The sequence below is a fragment of the Lissotriton helveticus genome, chromosome 1_1 (genome assembly GCF_964261635.1).
Source record: "Lissotriton helveticus chromosome 1_1, aLisHel1.1, whole genome shotgun sequence".
Classification (NCBI taxonomy): Eukaryota; Metazoa; Chordata; class Amphibia; order Caudata; family Salamandridae; genus Lissotriton; species Lissotriton helveticus.
In genome coordinates, this window is record NC_136057.1 from 997,852,214 (window position 1) to 997,871,692 (window position 19,479).

Below are 19,479 nucleotides of genomic sequence, written 5' to 3' on the forward strand. Positions count from 1 at the left end.
TTCGCTCCGAGGCCACCGAAGTCATCTGTGGCGTCCCGCAAGGATCTTCACTCAGCCCCACCCTCTTCAACACCTACATGAAACCTCTCGCAGCCATCGCACGCCAGCACAACCTCAACATCATCTCTTACGCCGACGACACCCAGGTGATCCTCTCCCTCACCAGAGACCCGACACCGCCAGAACCTGCCTACACGAAGGGATGAAAGACGTCGCCGAGTGGATGAAGGACAGCCGCCTGAAACTGAACTCTGACAAGACGGAAGTCCTCATCCTGGGATCTTCGCCCTCCGCCTGGGACGACTCCTGGTGGCCCCCAGCCCGGGGCACCGCACCCAAGCCAACCGACCACGCAAGCAACCTGGGCTTCATCCTGGACCCCTCCCTCTCGATGACCAGACAAGTCAACGCCGTCTCCTCATCGTGCTTCAACACCCTGCGTATGCTTCGCAAGATCTTCCGCTGGATCCCGACCGAGACCAGGAAGACTGTCACCCAGGCACTCGTCACCAGCCGACTGGACTACGGACACGCCCTCTACGCCGGAACCACAGCCAAGCTACAGGAAAGACTCCAGCGCATCCAGAACGCCTCCGCCCGACTCATCCTGGATGTCCCCCGACGCAACCACATCTCCAGCCACCTGAGGAACCTGCACTGGCTCCCCGTCGACAAGAGGATCACCTTCCGGCTCCTCACCCACGCACACAAGTCTCTCCACGACCTGGGCCCCAAGTACCTCAACGACCGCCTGACCTTCTACACGCCCACCCGCCAGCTACGGTCCACCAGCCTCGCCCTCGCAGCCGTACCACGCATCCGAAGAGCCACCGCCGGAGGAAGATCCTTTTCTTATCTGGCTGCCAAGACTTGGAACTCCCTCCCCATCCACCTTCGGCTGACCCAGGACCATCTCGCCTTCAGGAAACAACTCAAGACCTGGCTGTTCGAGCAGTAGCATACCCCTCCCCCCAAGCGCCTTGAGACCCTCCCGGGTGAGTAGTGCGCTATACAAATGGCATGATTGATTGATTGATTGATTGATTGATAGCACACCTGGCAAATGCCACACAGTATTTACTGTGTGCAAAATAATCACTCACCCACTATCCAGCTATTTTATGGTTGCCACCTACTAAAAATGGCTTGTGTCTAACCCAGGACTTTCAGAATTATTTTCCTAATTTTGCCCAATTAATCAATCAATCAATCAATCAATCAGGGAATTGTTAAGCGTACTCCTCACCCATGAGTCTCAAGGCACTGGCGGGAGGGGCGTAAGCAGCTCTGGTCAGTCGAAGAGCCAGGTCTTGAGGGTCTTCTTGAAGATGTGCAGAGAGGGGGCACGTCTGATGTTGATCGGAAGCTCGTTCCAGGTTTTGGGCGCTATGTAGGAGAAGGCTCTTCCACCCGTTCTGGCTCTGTGGATGCGCGAGGTTTCGGCAAGGGCGAGGCCGGCGGATCGGAGGTTTCTCTTGTGTACGTGTAAGGAGATTCTCTCATTGAGGTATTGGGGTCCAGGGGTTGTGGAGGCATTTGTAGGCCTGGGTGAGTGTCTTGAAGGTTACTCTCTTCTCGATGGGGAGCCAGTGGAGGTCACGCAGGTGTTGGGTGATGTGTTCTTGTCGAGGGATGCTGAGGGATGCCGAGGATGAGTCTGGATGAGGTGTTCTGTATGGTCTGGAGTTTGCGGAGCAGAAACTTGTTGATTCCGGCATAGAAGGCGTTTCCATAGTCCAGTCTGCTGGTTATGAGTGAGTGGGTGACGGTCTTTCTTGATTCGGGGGAACCATTTAAAGGTCTTGCAAAGGATGAGGAGTGTGTTAAAGCAGGTGGAGGCGGTGGCATTGACCTGTCTGGTCATGGAGAGGGAGGAGTTGAATACGATGCTGAGGTTCTGGTCGTGGTCTGTGGCGGTGGGCGGGCTGCCAAGGGTGGTTGGCCACCAGGTGTTGTCCCTTGCGGTGGGGGTGGGTCCGAGGACGAGGACCTCTGTCTGCTCAGAGTTGAGCTTCAGGCAGCTGCTGCTCATCCAGGATGCAACATCCTTCATTCCTTTCTTGAAGCTGAGTCTGGTGGTTACGGGATCCTTGGTGAGAGAGAGGATGAGCTGGGTGTCGTCGGCATAGGAGACTATGTTGAGTCTGTGCTATTAAACGATCGCGGCAAGGGGGACCATGAGGTCAAGTAGGATCAGGGCTGGGGTGTGGCCTTAGTCAAGGAGGGTGCAGATGTAATCTGTGGCGGCAAGTAGAGCGGTCTCAGTGCTGTCGTTGCTGCGGAATCTGGATTGGGAGGGGTAGTGGATGGAGTTCTCTTCGATGAATTTTGTTAGTTGGGCATTGACGGTCTTCTCAGTGACGTTCTCTATGAAGGGGAAGAGGCAGATGGGTCGGTAGTTTTTTAGGTCCGAAGGATCTGCCGGGGGCTTCTTGAGCAGGGCTTGACTTTTGCGCGTTTCCAGTCGCGGGAAAAATACCGGTTTCGAAGGTCGTGTCGATGGTGTGTCATAGTTCCGGTGCGGCGGCAGCTCTGTGGAGGATGTGCAGAGGGCAGGTGTCCGTGGGTGCTCCTGAGTGGATGTCTTTCGTGGTCAATTTGGTGTCTTCAGTGGTGGCTGGGGTCCAGGCGGAGATGGTGGATTGGCTGGTGTTGTTGGAGGAGGGAGTGGTTTCGGAGTCTGGTGTGCGTTCATTGAAGTTGTCGTAGAGGCACTTGATTTTCAGATGGAAGTAGGAGCTGAGCTTGTTGCAGAGGTCCGGGGGGTGGGGGAGGGGTTGATGTCCATGGCCTCGCTGGGGGCTTTGGTGAATTCTTGGATGATTCTGAAGAGTTCCTTCGTGTTGCTGGAGTTGGCGGTAATCTTGTTTTGGGTAAAGGTCCTTTTGGTTGATCTGATGAGTTGGTGGTATTCTGTCATGGTGTTCGTGTATGTGGTGCAGTCTTTCAAAGTTTTGCTGTTTCGCCAATTCAACTCGAGACATCTGCAGGTGCGTCTGCATTCTTGTCTCATACCCCTTGAAGGACCTAGTACCTGTTGAGCCTCCCGGCAGGTAACATCACTTGACCTCCTAATTTCAGAGCCAGACGTACAACAGAATACACCATCATTTATGTAGGAAGGAACACATTTATTGTGTGATATTGAAGTGTTTATTTGTTTTCATCCCTACCCCTATCTGTCCCTTTCTTCTATTTGGAACACTCCTTTTATCTCCATCACTTTTATTTTCTGTCTCTTATTTCGTCCCTTCCTTTGATCTATTGTTTCTCTTCCAATTTCCTTACCCGCTTTTCATCATTTATTATCCATTATGTCTCTCACCAAGACTTCATCCCTCTTTTTTCTAGTGATTCATTCTCAGCCCCACTAAAGGGGGAAGATCCTTGAGGTAGATATAGAAAATAACTGATGGTGGATATACATCTAGAAACAGTTGCTAGGGCTGCTGCAGACACCCGTTACAAAGAGAAGCTGGTATGCATGGTATGCAGGCATTGTGAAAGGTATTTTCATCAAAATAGCCCTTTTCGAAAAGTGTGCAGAATTTGAAGTCACTGTCAGGATGGCTCAGTGCTGGAGCATTTCCAGCTTCTCGTTTGAAATCAGACAGGTCTGTCATTCACACCTGAGCCAATTCTGAGCACTAATATAAGCATGCAGTGGAAATAGAAGAAGTAAGACATCACTTCTCCCTCATGTATGTTTGCAGGGTGAGAAGAGGCTCAACCTTGTAGAAGCCATTGCATCCTAATGGTGCTATCCAGCCGGTGAAAGAATGGGTGTGAGTCAATGGAGATCGGGCACGCACCTTGCCCTGCATTCATGTCCATGCCAATAACTCTCTTGGCATCATGTCTCTGTTCATACCATAGAAATTGAGGGACCTCATTCTTGGAGAATGTCAAGCATGGTACGAATGGACAGAGTGACAAGTGAGAAAGGTAAATGAGCGCAATTACAAGGGTTCCCATACATTTAGAAAATTACTTGTAAGGGAGATAACAGCAAGCATGAGTAAATAAGTGCTATATTTACTCAATTAATAATTTAGACATCGAACAGTTAAACTCTGGACCGTGATGTTTTGACCCATCTCAAAATGGATACTGGGCTCTTCTTTAGGACAATTGGTCTTGTAACATTTGAGTAGCAGCCTGCAACCACAAACTCAGTGTGCATTGTCTTTAGGTCAATACTTCTCAAAAGAATAAAAAAACAATGCGCTCAACAACAAGAAAGAACAACATCTATTGAGTGTTTCTAGAGAAGGAACCCAGAAAAAGTATTTTGGTTGCTCCGTGGATTAAATTGGACCAGAGAACCCGGTCGATTTAGTTGTGAGGGCAACAGAAGCCGTCTCTATACTTGTTGCACCTGGTGCAAAGCAAACAGTGATGGCTGCCATGTTGAACCCCCCAGCCCATCAGTATACATTACATAGTGGGTTGAAATGCCGACTAATCTTAGTGTTAGGACTGTTACAACTGATCACTTGTTGGATCTTGACCATGATTACTTCTGACGTAGTTACACCACAAAATGATTGTTCAGCCAAACTTTGTCACTCTTCACATTTTCTAACGTTGTTTCTTTTTCATGTTTGTGGTACTATGCTGTCACCTGGTTCATGATTGTAGAACTATTACTGTAAAATGATGGATTGACTTGTTTCAATCATTGTCGTTCAATGAAAATGATTTTGTTGCAAACTCAAATGCCATGCATCTGACTTTATCGAGTAAATTAAATATAATGCAAGTGATTCCAGAATGTTTGATGAACACTGTTACGTCTGATCGGCTGCCAGTGTGTGCACGAATCTATATGGTGAATAAAACCTGAGCGCTGATCTGTGAAGAGATAAGCAATGGTCATGGGTGCTCCTCATGAGGCAGCCATGTGTGGCCTCTGTGCCAATAGAAGCCCAGGTTAGATGTCCTGCACATCTAACCTGGGCTTCTATTCGAATTCTATAACGCATATTAGCAAGCCATTATCGCTGCTTTAGCGGCAGTTTCCTGCCTCTAAAGCGGCGATAATTTTAACAAGGTTCTTGCTAATATGCCCCTTGGAGATTATAGATAAAACTGCAGTACATTCATGTTTGTATTACTATAACCGAAACACCCTCTGATTGACTTTCTTCCTTTGACATTCATGCAAACTTGGCCTCTCTATATACCTTGTAACTTCTCGAATATATGTCCAAAAGGCACAAACATCTACAGAACACGTAGTCGTGAGTGAATGCACAGACAGCCGTTTCAACACTGAGACAGCCCTCTCTTTGGTTAAGGACCGGCCTATGTGTGCTGACGCCGGAAATGAAAACAACATTCAATTCAGCGTCCAATCAATAAACCCGAACCAAAAAGCAGCACATGGAACTCTGAGCACCCTGATTGCCCAAAGTGCAAAGAGAGATTCCAGTTCCTAAACCAATATCACATTGGTGGGGAAAGGGGGTGGGGAGCGGTGGACATTTGGGCATTATGTGTAAAGCTGTAAAGATCTTATGGAGTTGTGACCCTGTGGGCTCTTCTCTGCTCCTCATTAACGAACTCATGAATGGATGAGGAGACAAATGTTAGGTGCTAGGTGATTTATAGGCACGTGAAGTAATTCCTGACGCTGAACTGCAGAGAGGAAACCTTAAGTCACAAATTCATCACTGTCACCCAAATTCACATATTTTTGAGTTTTTCCTCCTACAAACCGCAGCCAGTCCTCCCCCTCAAATTCAAGAGGGAAAAGCATCAATGAGCAAAATAAATGAGCCTGGTCATACATATTTGAAAAGCTGAGGCTTTCATACACAAGGCCTAGCGAGGACCCTGACGCAGACTTGATTAATCCGCGATGAGACCCCACCCCCTCGCTGATTAGCAAGAAGGCATCTCAACTTGAGCTCACACCGTGATAAGCCAGGATTCAGAGTTCAAAACTGAGAGCCTGGGACCTGGTGGAGGGGAAGTACTAGGTGGGCTGGGTGGGGGTATTACAGTGCAGCACACCACACGCAACCATCCAAGGGTGATAAGGAAAGCTAACCTTTCAGTGAAGTTCAAAAGTTGAATCTGTCAATCTTGTATTTATATCTATTTCTTGCCTATCACTTATCAATCCAACTTGGCCCATTCATCCATACACACACCCACCTATATGTTCATCTATTGATTTAGCAACACACACATCCATTGATAAATTCATCCACACCCACCCTTACATTCAAGTACTCATCCATACGTTCATACCAGCGATTTTAGCCCACCTACAAATGCATGCATCCTCTGACTGACTCCCACTATCCACCATTTATCATCCATCCGTCCCTGTTGGACAGTTTGATAGGTAAATATTTCAATACTCATCTATGTGTCTGTCAATCTATCTTTCTTTGCATCGCTCTGTTACAGTGCTTTCCAAATGTTTTACAATGACGATCCAATTTTTAGAACAACACATTTTTGCAGCCCACCTAGCTTTAATAGACATGAAACTGGGGCGATAAGTTTTAGGCCTGGGCGGAGTTTGCGGAGTTCCTCTACGCAGAACTCCATGAAGAGGCAAAACATTTGCCAAACTATGCGGAGTTGCGTAAGTGATGGAGTGTGTTACCTTGCGCCGTTTGCACTGATTTTTAGTGCCAGTTGTTTGTCCCGCAATGTGTGAACAGCATCACGTGCAGTGCAGGAGGGTGCTGCCTCTTTCTGCCATTCGAGTGGAAGTTCTACTCGAGTAGCACCTTCCTCAACTCTGTGGAAGGTTTCTAAACGCGAGCAGGAGCGACCCTCCACAACCGCCCACACTGAGAAATCTCACCGGGAAGCAGCCTAGCTTTAGATTTTCCTCACGCCTGTGAGGAAAAAAGTATGCAGAGTATTTCAGAACTCTACGAGATCCGCAGCGCGTGGAGTGCAAAAACTCCTTGAATGGAGCGGAGTTCACTGCAGGCCTATTTTTAATGTAATGAAAGCAAATGTTTATAAATGCTACAACCAATATTGTGTGAAAATGATGCCCTGTTATGCATTTTCGAATGACACTCTCTCTCTCTCTCTCTCTCTATATATATATATATATATATATATATATATATATATATATATATATATATATATATATATATATATATATATATATACACATATATATATATACCTGTATATATACATATACATACATACATATATATCCATATATATATATATGTAAATATATATAGAGAGATAGATAGGTAGATAGATAGATAGATAGATAGATAGATAGATAGATAGATAGATACATACATAGATACATACATAGATACATACATAGATATTCACTGAAAAAACCAAAGGTTACAAGGACATTATAGTTAGGAAATAAGGTTTGTAAAAACCTTAGCAAATCACAAAAAATCCAAATGTTACAGGGACGTTATAGTTAGGTTCATATTTTACATGCACCAAACCATAGAAATTCAGCAGTTATATTTGGAGTTATCTCAGGTAACTATAGCTCATTCCTGAAGGTAACTATAACTTGTGCCTGCCATGCACAGTTTTCTCTTAAATAATTTTACAGCAAATGTTTTAGTGATATTATCAATGATGTCACAGAAAACTTTGAGTGATTTAATATGTGGGGTAATTAGCAGTGCATGGCGAGGGCGCTTGTTATAGGTACATTCGGTCGTGCGTGGCAAGGGTTTGGCCGCAATGCCTGCCGCCAACCCCCACATGCTGCCCCCCTCCTGGGGCTGATTTCCTTAAGTGTCTTCCAGAAATCTGTTATAATTTGAATCCTTGTATAGAGAAGACGACAAGAGTACAAAGTGGTGAATCTCCACCAAACAAGGGTACTTATTCATAACTATGAAGTAGGTGCTTCTTTGTTTGGTGGAGTTGTCCTCATGCTCCTCAACATCAAGAACGCATCACCAACATTGGTGGGAAACCTGCTGGGAGGCCTTTTGGTAAACTGCCCAGAATCCTGGCAAAAGGCGGGAAGACCATTGCATACTACTAAGGTGGATGGAGCGAGGCCAAATGGGAAAACTTGTAGGTGATTATGTGCATTTGCATACTCATAGTAATTTAAAGGGAGAACCATGGACTGTGCTCTCACCAGTACAAAAAAGAACCCACTTGTCATAGTCACTACAGATTGCGCTCCAATAGATCAATGATGCATTCACCTCCATCAAGGATTTCAGATAGTTTTTCAATGTAGAATTGCAGAGAAAACACTCTTGCTTTGCCTTCACCAAGCCCAAGACCCTAGGATCATTTGTCCTTTACAGAAGTTGAGCTCACACTGGGGCCCCTGCTATGTTTATATTGGCAAGTGCTTCCTTTTGAGGTTGCATTTTTATGAAATGAGCATCAGAGCCAGAACATTTAAGCACAGAATTGGGCAGCGGGTGAGCTTCAATGCCCTGCGGTCCCTGCTGGCCCCCTGCCTCCAGGAGGAGCCAGCATTGCTTCCACATGCAAGGAGCTGCAAACAATGATGCTCCCTTCATGCAGGAGAAATTCTTTAATCTGTTTTCCTGGCTTGACTGTGGGCAGTAAAACAGATGAAAAGTCAGCTGCCCGCTCACTGGGAGCGGACTTTCTGTATGCTCTCGCTTGGCAGAAGCTGTCAAAGCTCCGCCAAGTGATAGCAAACAACTATGTCCCAAGCCTGGGCACCTTGGGACATAGGCAGTCGCCCCTGGTGGGTGGCGGTCCCCAGGGCCATTAATGGCTCCAGGAGGGGGGCTTTTTATTGCGGGGCTTGCCCTGGGGAGGTGGTAGTCCCCGGGGTCAAAAACGACCCAGGAGGAAGGCTGCCCGGCCCCTTCCCATTATACATTTCACCTGTGGTGGTCCCCGGGGCCGTAAATGGCCTGGGAGGAGGTCTGTACTGCCCCCCTCCCCTGGTGATTTATTTTTGGCCATGCCTCGGGGAGGTGGTGGTTCCAGGGGACATAAGCGGCCCGAAGATGGGGGTCACATGCCCCCCTCCATTTTACTTATGTAAATGGCGCAGAAGGGGGCCTGCATGGCCCCCCTCCCCTGGTATTTTATATTTGTCTGTGTCTCTGGAAGGTGGAGGGCCATCGGGCCATAAGCAGCCTGGTAAATTGAACTGGCCCCAGGGAGGTGCTGGTCCCCAGGGCTGGAAATGGCCTTGGAGGGGGTTACACGCAGCCCCCCTCCTCTGGTATTTTAGTTTTGGGCCCGGGAGATCGTGGTCCCTGGGGCGGTGAGCGGCCTGGTAAGGGGGTCCGCATGGCCTCCCTCCCCAGGTATTTTATTTTTGGCCTAGCACCGAGGAGGTGGTGGCCCCTGGGGCCATAAGCGGCCTGGGGGAGAAGAGAAGACTGCACGGCCCCCCTCCCCTGGTATTTTATTTTTGGCCTTGACCTGGGGAAGTGGGGGTCCCCGAGTTATAAGTAGCCTGGGGAGTTGGGCCGCATCCTCCATTACAATTCATTGGCCCTGCCTCGGGGAGGTGGTGGTCCCTGGGGCCATAAGCGGCCTGGGGAGGTGGGGGCACGTGGACCCACTCCTCCCTTTTAGATAAATTAAACTGGCCCTGGGGAGGTGGTGGTCCCCAGGGCTGACAAGGGCCCTGGAGGGGGTCCACGTGGCCCCCCCTTGTCTTGTATTTTATTTCTGGACTTGCCCCGGGGAGGTGGTGGTTCTGGGGCCGTAAGCGACCTGGGGAGGGAGGGCATGTGGCCCCCCTCTTCCATTACATTTCATTTGCCGGACCCAGGGAGGTGGCAGTCCCCGAGGCCAAATTCGGCCATGGGGAGGAGGGCCGCTTGCATCCTCCTCCTCCAACTTTATATTTAAATTAATCCCTGCAACTGGGCTCAACTTTAAACAAGAGCAGGAGACCGGCCTGGAATGGCCCAGAGAAGGTGGTGGTCCCCAATGCTGTAAAGGGGTCCCCTCCTCTGTTATTTCATTTCTGCCCTTGCCCAGTGGAGGTAGTGGGCCCTGGGGTGGCCTGGGTACGGAGGGCACGTTTCCCCTCCTCCATTGCATTTCATTGACCTGGCCCCAGCAAGGTGGGGGTCCCCTGCTGGGACATAAATGGCCTGTAAGGGGGTCCATGCGGCCCCCTACCCTGTTTTTTTTATTTTTGGCCTTGTTCTGGGGAGGTGGGGGTCCCTGGGGCCATAAGTGGCCCGAGAAGGTGGGCCACGATGCCCCCCTCCTCCCTTTGGATAAATTGGACTGTTCCTGGGGAGGTGGTGTTCTCTGGTGCCGTGTGACCCTCTCCCCTACACTAACCCCACAGCCGCAGAGGCTGTTGGAAGGTACTGGGACAGTTTGCTCTGCTGTTCTCACTCACCCCAGGAGTTGTCCATTGGTGCACTCATGACATTGATATTGGGGACAGCCTTCCTACTAAGCACAAAACGTTCAGGTTGTCTGATAGAGTGAGAAACAGCATCAAAGAGGAAGTCTCTAAGTTGCCTGAGTTAGGGTTTATTGAGCCCCCTAACAGCCCTTGGTTCAGTCCAGTGGTTCTGGTCCCCAAGCCTGCTCCCCCCAGTGTCACTCCTGAACTCCGGTTCTGTGTGGACTGCTGTGGGCTGAATGCAGCCGCTAAGACTGACGCGCGCCCCATCCCAAGAGCTGATGTCTCATTGATCTGATTGGAGCTGCCAAGTAGCACATTTGATTTAATGTCTGGGTACTGGCAGATTGCCTTAAACGAGGGGGCACAAGAGAGGTCAGCATTCTCAAAGCCAGATGGGCAATTCCAGTTCTGTGTTGAGCTTTTTGGGTTCAAGAATGCAGCTGCCACCTTCCAGAGGTTGGTCAACCAGGTTCTGGCTGCGTTGGAGAACTTTAGTGCTGCCTACCATGACAACATTGCAGTCTTCAGCTCCAGTAGTACCATGTGTACCACCTCCAGGAAGTGCTGAGGGCCCCACAGAGCACAGGCCTCACTTTCAAGGCCAGTAAGTTCCAGATAGGGCAGAAGTGTGTAGTTTACTTGGGACACCAAGTAGGGGGCAGCAAGGTGCAGCCCCTGCAAGCAAAGATTGATACCATTCTGGATTGGACAACTCCCAAGACCCAGACCAATGTGAGAACCTTCTTAGGTCTCATCAGTTACTACAGTTACTACAGGAGATTCGTCAAGGGAGACAGAACCATTGTTGCCTCCTTGATAGAGCTGATTTCCAAGATGCAGCCACGTCAGGTGATTTCAACAGAGGTGTGCCAGACCGCTTTTGATACCCTGTAGAAAGCCATGTGTATGTTGCCCGGGCTCAAGGTTCCTGGTTTCTCCAAGGAATTTGTGGTGCAGACTGATGCCTCAGAGCATGGTGTACGGGCAGTGCTCCCCCAGCTAAGCAAAGAGTGCCTAGATCAACCTATAGCCTATATCAGTAGGAGGTTACTTTCCACGGAACAGAGGTTGAGCGCAATTGAAAGGGAAGCATTTACTGTAGTCTGGGCGCTGACGAAGCTAAGACCCTACTTGTTTGAGACTCATTTCAGGTTCAGACACAAGCCCCTCAGATGGTTAATGTATATTAGAGGAAAAAAATCGTAAACCGTTGAGGTGGTCCATCTCCCTACAGGGAATGGACTTTATGGTGGAACACTGCCCTGGAACAGAACATGCCAGTGCTGATGGTCTTTCCAGGTTCTTCCGCCTTAGTGAAGAGAACTCTCAAGAGGTTGGGTAGTTCTCTCTACTTTCTGCTGGGGGGCACGTATTCAACCTGGCAACTTTTGGTATGGTTTTCCTGTCTTTTTGATCCTGAGCTCCTGTTTTTTACTTTGAGCTGATCTTCGCTTTTGCTGGTCTTAGGACTCTGGGCACTTTACCACTGCGGACCGGTGCTAAAATGAATGTGCTCTGTGTCTAACATGTAATGGCATGGCATTTGGTTTCTCCATTAATTACATATTTGATTTACTAAGTCAATAGTACAGTGCACTGTGTGTGCCCAGGGCCTATAAATCAAATGCTACTAGAGGGCCTGCAGCACTGATTGTGCCACTCACGTGAGTAACCCTTCAAACATGTCTCAGGCTTTCCACTGCAGAGTGTGTGTGCGCAGTTTGTAACTGACATGTCAACCCGGCAAGAACACCCACTTGCAAGGTCCAAATCTTCCTTTTTACTACATGTAAGGCACCCCTAATGTAGGCCCTAGGTATCCCCATGGACAGGGTGCAGTGTATTTAAAAAGTTGGACGTGTATTTTTAAGTTTTACATGTACTGGTAGTGAAAAACTGCTAAATTCGTTTTTCACCATAGGAATGCCTATCTGTCCCATAGGTTAGCATTGGAGCTGCCTTGTAACATTTTACACGTGTATCTTCCAATTGGGAGCAGATATATGTTTGGAGTTTTGTGTCTCTGGTTGCCTTTTAAATTGCAGCGTGCAACATCTTTGTTTCCAAGGTAAAATACTGGAGTCAGTATGACTCCGTAGCCAGCTCACACGCCATCGCGGTTGGCATAAACTTGTGGATTCTAGTCCGCCAAGCACGTCAAGATAGCCCCAACTGGTGCTATTGTGTTTCTAAATGCTATAACTACATATAGGGCCCGATGTAGGTAAATCTTTTTTACCACTTCTTAAATACCGGTTCATACCGAATCGGTATTTAAGAAGTGGTAAAAAAGAGGAGGGCAGATGTAGGTAATTAATTACCGAATCGGAAGGAATCGGTATTTACCGATTCGGTAAATACCGAATCGGTAATGCCCATTGATTCCTATGGGCATTGAAGCCCATAGGAATCAATGGGCATTACCGATTCGGTATTTACCGAATCGGTAAATACCGAATTTTGCAAGGGTGCAGGGGGTGTCACTTTGACACCCTCTGGCATCCCAATTACAGGCATGTGTGCCATGTGGCACACATACATGCCCTAAGGGCATGTCTGTGTGTCACATGGCACAGGTGTGCATGCACAGATGTGCATGTACACCTGGATTCGGTATTTCTCCACCCAATTGGATTGGGTGGTAAAATACCGACTCCTAAAGGCCTGTGTCACTGTTTGCAGTGCCACCTACATGTGAGATTTACCGAATCGGTAAAATTACCGATTTGGTATTTTACAGAATCGGTAAATTTACCGATTCGGTAAATTTACCAATTCTGTAAAAATGGTCCCCTACATCTCAATGACCAATTTACCGGTCGGTAACGGCCGAATTCGGCCGTTACCGACTGGTAATGGCCACCTACATCGGGCCCTTAATCTTTAAAAACTTTTAATTTGACTGGTGTAGGCTGGATGTTTGTCATTGTGGTCTTGTTTTACTCAGATAAATATTGGCTATTTTTCTAAACTGGTGTGCAGTACCTTTGTGGTGTTTTCGCTGTGTTAATGTGTGTGTGCACACAAATACTTTAGTTTAGCCTGACTGCTCTGAGCCAAGCTACCAGAGGGTGAGCACAGGTAAACTTAATGTGTACTACACTTACCATGACTCGATTGTCGGTCCCTACTTAGACAGGGAGCATACCTCTACCAAATAGACACCCCATGTTGAGCCAATGCCGAGACTCGAACCTTTTAATCCAGATCCAAAGTCATCTGCTCTGGTCATTAGGCCACACCTATATTTCTCAATATATTTGTGCAAGTCATACACAAATGGTCTAGTTGTATATGATCACATAAATAGGGTTAATCATTTTACATATTATTTATATATAGACCAGGACTATAACAACCCATCAGAAATAGTCACACGACCTGTAGTTTGGTAAATGATTCTCTATTATGTATCTAACTTAATTTTATACCTGGAAAGAAAATCATACGATAAAAACCAGAATACTTTATAATAAATTGTGCATGGTTTTAAAATCAGTAATAATTAAAATAACACACATTTACCATTTCATTTACAGTAGGTATAGTAAGAAAATAACACTGTCATAGAAAGACCTACTGAGAGATTCAGACTGCTGTGATAGCCACATGAAAAAGTTAAAGTTACATCAGTCAAGCCTACGAATCACATCTGCACACACACACACATACACACACTCCACCGCACCAACTCATCCACCCCCACACACACACACCCCACCCACCCATTCACACGCACACACATCAAATCTACATTTACGTGTTAGTCATTCAGTCCAAGGCCAATGCTAGAATTGTGTAGAATAAGGCCTGCTCAGAAAAATTAATGTGTACTTATTTTTCTTAGGGTGGACGAGGTAAGAGAGGACGATCGCTGCCATGCCCTCGCGGAAGCCCTGGGTTCCCTGGAGACAAAGGAGAGGTGGTCAGTGTGCAAGCTGTATATGTATTTTATTCCCATTTTACATCTAATATTTAATGTAACTATGTAATTTAAATGTTATTGTATTATTTATTTATTACATGTGTTCTATATTAAATTAATATTACTTTTATTTTAATTAAATATTTAAAACAAATATTTTCATAACACTAAAAGACCTTACTACTCCTTTGCATAACATAACGTTTTAAACTAAAGAAAACCCACAGATATTTGCCAGTTACAGTTGTTAGTTATCTCAAGTAATTCTAACTTGTGCTGTAAGGTAACTGTAAATCTCGCCTCCACAATGCACAGTTTTCTAATCAATAGTTTAATTGCAAATGTTGCAGTGATATTGTCAAGGATGTCATAGAAGATGTCTTGAGTGATGTAACATGTAGGGTAATTAGCAGTTCATGCTGAGGGCGTGAGTTATAGATACCTTAGGGCACAAGTAATAATTGCAATAACCATAACTGGGAAAGTTCTTTGGGTTTTTTTTAGTTCAAACTTTACGTTGTTACTGAAAATTTCACCTGACTGTAACGTTTACTTTAACCTTTGTTTTTTTTTCAGTGCATTTTTAGGTTTTTTCTTAACGTAAAGTAATATTTTATTACATATTTAAAGCCAACCCCCTGACGTGCGTCAATTATCCGCAGCATGGATTTGGCCAAGGGCTTAGCCTGTAGCAACATTCTACATCCAACACCCAGCGTGGAAACGACTCGTTTCCACGCTGGGTGTTGGTAGGAGAATGAGAGTGTAAATCTGGATTTATCAAGATTCGGAAGTACCACATGATTTGCCTTAAAGGATGGATTTGATTCCTAAGATTGGATGGTGACTTTGGAAGGAGACTAGCTTTTACTTACTGGGGCTACAACTATAATATTGATGAGTGAGAATAGAAACGCGAAACCCATAACGTCAAGCGCCATTCACCGCAGCTACTTCCGGGGACTCTATCCATCCACCTAAGAAAAGTGCACACAAGAGAACGTTTTTGACAAGTATAGACGCTTGGATTAATGAACTAAGAGCCTTGAAAAAGCCCTGTGGGCGAAACGCGCGTCGGCTGCTGTTTTTCCTCTTGTGAACTGTGGAAATTAAAACCAGACTCCAACCTGAGAAGATTTGTTTGGACTCCCTGTTTTACATTTGAAACTTTCTGGATTTAGGACATATAGGACGCTGAGACCTTATTGACTGCTTTAGAAAAACATCTACATTACTCCAATTGGAAATAACGATATGGTGTGCTCAGGTGTTGTACATATATATGTTTGACCTGGGTTCAATTGAATCCTAGGACTGAATGACACTTTGGTGGGTAGGTGTCATATACCTTAGGAGCACCCCAGCCACAGTTGCTTTCTTGTTATTTACCTATGTTCATATTACAATTGGCTTAACCTTGTGATGTGCGGTTCAAATTAAGCAAACCCATCTGTTTCATTTGTTACATAAAGGCAGGTTAGTAAAGGGCCCTCAGGAGTGACATCTAGTGGCAGGATGGCAGAATCCTCAGAGAAATATGCAAAGTTTTTTAGCCTTAATTGCTCATAAACTACTGAAAGGATTTACACCAAATCACAAAAAGCACTCTTTCTTGACAAAGTTATAGCTTTCTGCCAAATTTGGTGTAAATCTATTCAGCTGAATAACCCACACAAACATATATACATATGTATTTGGATCTGTCTGTAAACAATATTTACCAGTACAGTTGCCTGGTAAAGTATAATAATTTAAAAGACTGTGTTGTAAAGGTACGCATAGTAAACACATGCATGGTAACTCAGATTCTCCATCAACAAGTGCATCCCTTTACATGAGAGTCCCCTGACATGCAAATCCCTTTACATAAAGTCTGCCATCTTAGATTTCCTTTTAAATTTCCTTCACAGAAAAGTCCAGCAACTTGTATTACCATTAAATTAAGGACACCTGTTGTGTGTATCTCTTTATTAAAGATCACCTGATAATTTATAGTTTTTTTTTTAAAGATCCCCTAACATATAGATGACTTACCTAAAGGTCTCCCAACATAGATGTAGATTCTGTATGGCTCCACTGTACCTCTCACTGGTTAAGTCCAAAAAGGTGTCTCCTCCTTTACCCACCAGATCTCAATTCAGCTATTTTGTCCACCGTCCCATGTGATGATGATGAAGCAAATATATATTGTAATGTGCTATACTTTATCCTGAATGTGTCCCTATTGGAGTAGCTTGAGAGGATTGCTCAATTGTTAGCTCAGTTCCCAAAAAACTCCCAGACAGGCAGTGCGACTCACACCAAGGGCTGTGCCTGGAATTAACTAGGAACATTCTATTTACTTTACAGGGCGAAGCCGGCCTCATGGGCCTGAAGGGAGAGAAGGGAGATGCTGGCCTTTCGGTGAGTATTGAAAGCTACTTCTTCATGTCTCTTTTGACACAATTCTTGTGCATTTAATTTCAGTTCTCTCTTCATTCTACGAGTCTGAAGTCCGGAGTTCTGACCTAATGGGTAAACCCACTCCCAGTATTCTGACACCGAAGGGTTAAAGTCTTAAATAATTGTAGCCACTTATTATTGTAATGCTGAACAAACATTTCTAAAGTTCCTACAATAATTCTGGCACTGAATGGAGACGAAATATCAAAAAGATTCCACCTGAGTTTATTTATATCATAAAAACGTTATTTGAACTGGTACACCAGGTAAAAATTAATTGCTAACTGCTTACTAATGGAGATGTATTGCTAGTTCCAAAATTAATATTCTGTCTCCAGGGGGCGTGATCTTGCCAGCGGCAAGATGGCTGCATGCTGAGCGAGCTCTGCCGGCCGAGCCTGTTTTATCCGCCACCATCCGACATCTGAGGGGGGCTGCGGCTGCATAATTGGCAACCATTTGATGCTGAACGTACTCTGCATATGGGCTGCTGAGCTCGACCCACTGTGAGGCCTGGTGCGACTGAAACGCAGTGCTGGTTGCCATCACTGCTGCAGCAGCCGGGCCTATACTGCTGTGTCGGCCCTCCACATGGGCTGAAGTTCCCTGCTGCTGGTTGGGACAGTGCTGTGGTGATCCTGATAGCCCAGACCCGCACATCGCCGGAGATCTACTGGGGGCCCTGCTGTCGGCAGAGTTGCCTGGGACGCGACACGGACTGCCCTTGCTGTTTCGGCGGCCGGGCCTGTGCCGATACGCCGGCTCCCCACGTGGGCTGCATCTATGGGGCCACCATCGCTGCAGCAGCAGCCGTGACTGAGTCGCTACTCCGGCCTCCCACGTGGGCATCAATTCCCTGCTGCTGTGTGGGTCTGGGCTATCGCAGCCTTGGAGGACTGTGCTCGCACCTAGTCTGTTGCCTGCCCGTGGGTCCCAGGGAGCACTGTCGGTGGCACTGCAGGATCCGGGCCCGCCTTGCGGGCAGTCTGACCTGGCCCCTGGGCGTCAGAGCCTGCTTCTCATGCCTGGCTGGCCGGGCCTGCTTCACCTGAAGACTGAAGCCCAGCACACATGGTGATACCGCTACAGTGACGGGGTGTACTGCCCAACTCTCATCACAGCAAGTTTCTACAAGTAAGGCTGCAACGGTGGGAGGAAGTCGAGTACTCTTGCACAAACTCTCCCTGGCTGGGGGTCCCTACCTATATCGCACGTTTGTCACGGTGCTTGTGGCGCCCGAACCTGCAGAGGCTCCTCATTCGTGATCTGCGACACTCGCTGGCACTGCCCTACTGTAACTGGGGCTGGTTTGTCTCCACGCCGGCCTGTGGCCACACTGGGACCTACAGCCACCCACCTGGGGACCCCCCTCCCCTGGCGCCCCTGCCTTGCACGCCCATCCACAGACTGCCTGAGGTGAACTGGGGTTTTGCCTCCCACCACATCCTCTCCATGTAATGCGATTTGCTTGCCGCAAGTTGCTGCCTGGTACCCCCCTGCTGGGCCCATTTGCCCATTATCTACTGGATGGCCTGGGCTGGCACTGGCCTTCGCACTCCTGGGTGGCCCGGAGGGGCTGAGGAGTGGTCCCGACTGGCATGCTACGCCAAGCTCACCCCTGTAACTTGCATCTCCGCGGTCTCCTCCTGGCCCGGTGCCGGCTGCAGACTCAGCCACTGCTACGCACCTGAGATGGGCAAGGCCTATGCTAAGCAGCCCAAGCTCACCTTCACCAGTTGGGGTCGGACAGGGGCTGCGAGCTTCCACCAGATGCCGGTGAACAATCTATGCAGACGGACCTGCCTGAGCTGCAAGATGACAGCCTTCGCACCTTGCTGCTGGCTGTTAAATCAAGCCTAAAATCTATAGACTCCAAGATTGACCATTTAACCTCACACCTCGATCAAGCCAAGCAGCGGGTTGACACCCGTGAGACCTGAATCATCCAACTCGAGGCAAGTGTTTCGGAAGCAGAAGTCACTGGAGTTGAAAATCAACAGTGGCTCCTCAAGATGGACAAGGTCCTTGAACTTATCTATGCAAAGAATGAAGATCTCGAGTCGCGCTCCAGCAGGAACAATATACATATTATTGGCATCCCGGACTCCTCAGCAACAGGGAAAATGGAGGACTATGTTGAATCTCTCCTGCGCGAACTTTTCGGCTCAGTTCTGTCTGAACATTTTATCATCGAACGGGCACACAGGTCCCTCGAACCTCGGCCTCCTCCTGGGACACCGGCGAGACTCATAATTGCTCACTTACTAAACTACCGGGACCGAGACTCTATACTCCGTAAAGCTAGAGATTTGGATGAGGTGTGACACCAAGGTAATGTTCCATCTTTTTACCCTGACTTTACCCTAACTGTTCAGGTGGCTCGCAGGGACTTCCTCCCCGCCAATTCAAGGAGAGGTGAGCAACCCAATATACCCTTGCGGGCTTGGGCAAACGATGAATTGAGAAAAGGGCGGGGGCAGCAAGGGATTTTATTCAGTTTGTTACTATCAGCAAATGGGCACTGTAGTTAATTAGGAACCCACAATCTTAAACATTAATGGCTGAGAATAGAACGAAATTTTTGAATTTGAAAATAATGTTACCACTCTAACAAAGTAAATAAATACAGAAACCAGGTTTATGAGTCAAACGATTATTATTTTCTTAAGAACAGCAGAGTATATTTTTGATTTGACAGGGTACAAAAGAATGCATTTCAGATATACAAGGGGTATCTTGTACAGTCCTATGCTACATCAGAAAC

General features: G+C 47.1%; 1 protein-coding gene across 1 annotated transcript in view; it reads left to right on the forward strand.

Moving 5' to 3' along the window:
* The window catches only part of LOC144763327 (uncharacterized), a 1,153,250-nt gene that overhangs the window by 1,024,722 nt on the left and 109,049 nt on the right, over positions 1 to 19,479 (forward strand). Inside the window, exons 86-87 of the mRNA XM_078648815.1 lie at positions 14,196 to 14,273; positions 16,623 to 16,676. Coding sequence (XP_078504941.1) covers positions 14,196 to 14,273; positions 16,623 to 16,676 — 132 coding nt within the window. The remainder of the gene's footprint in view (positions 1 to 14,195; positions 14,274 to 16,622; positions 16,677 to 19,479) is intronic.